Source organism: Tupaia chinensis, unplaced genomic scaffold (genome assembly GCF_000334495.1).
Source record: "Tupaia chinensis unplaced genomic scaffold, TupChi_1.0 Scaffold144171_1, whole genome shotgun sequence".
NCBI classification, from domain to species: domain Eukaryota; kingdom Metazoa; phylum Chordata; class Mammalia; order Scandentia; family Tupaiidae; genus Tupaia; species Tupaia belangeri.
The window spans coordinates 11,135-11,994 of record NW_006204027.1 but is presented as its reverse complement, the minus strand read 5'-3'; the positions used below and the strand labels follow the sequence as shown (position 1 = coordinate 11,994).

The window sequence follows — 860 nt, the reverse complement described above, 5'->3', positions numbered from 1 at the left end:
GGCTCCTGAGGAGGGCTGGTGGCTGGGCCAGGCTGGGACTCGAGACCCGGGTCTGGCCGAGGCGGAGACGAGGCGGAGCTGGTGGGAGATTCCCGAGGGCGCCGGGAAGCCGGGCAGGGGCCCGGAGGTGCGCAGGGGCGAGCGCCGAAGTGCGGGAAACTGCCTCCGCCCTCTTCCTCCTCCCGGCGGCCCGGGCACACTGCGACGTCGGCATCCTCGCCGGCCGCTGCGTTCGGATCGCTGGACCGCTCGGCCTGTCCCCCGAGGTGCTTCAGGCCATCCGGGGCCCAGCCGGCCGTGCGCAGCGGGGCGCAAGGGCCCAGCAGTACCGGGGCTCGCGGCGGCGGCTCCCCAGGCCCCAGGCCCAGAGAGGACGCCCGGGGCTTGGCAAGGGCGCAGAAGGCAAGGGCACGCAGGCACAGCGGAGAGAACTCCTGGGTCCCCCGACGCGGCTTCCGGGGCGTGGGGGAGCAAGGCGACCCTCGCGGGGACGCCGGCACTGCCAGGCGGGGAGCGGGGCACAGTGTCTCCATGGAGCAGTCTGAGGGGGTGCCCACTGAAGGGGCCCTGGTCCCAACGGCGGGATGCCCTGGCTGCCCGAAGAGTCCACGGGCGAGGGGAACATCGCCCCCCCTCGACGGGGAGGTCTCTGCTCACGGGCGCCCCCGGCCCGCAACCCTGGGCCGTGGAGCTCCGGTTCCCTCCTCCATCTCGTCACGCGAACCTCCCGGCGGCCGGACTCCGGGGTCCCTGCGAGTCCCGGCGCGGTCTGCCGCCCTTCCTGCCGCCGCGTTCCCGGCGCAGCCCGGGCGGTAGCCCCTCCGGAGTCGCCAGAAGCGCCGAGGCGGGGGGAACAAAGC

The 860-nt window shown here is 75.3% G+C and overlaps 1 protein-coding gene across 1 annotated transcript in view; it reads right to left on the bottom strand.

The window, feature by feature from the left end:
* Positions 1–854, bottom strand: part of EPOP (elongin BC and polycomb repressive complex 2 associated protein) — a 2,280-nt gene extending 1,426 nt beyond the window's left edge. Inside the window, exon 1 of the mRNA XM_014583220.2 lies at positions 3–854. Coding sequence (XP_014438706.1) covers positions 3–533 — 531 coding nt within the window. The 5' untranslated portion in view covers positions 534–854. The remainder of the gene's footprint in view (positions 1–2) is intronic.
* Positions 855–860: the final 6 nt, after the last annotated feature.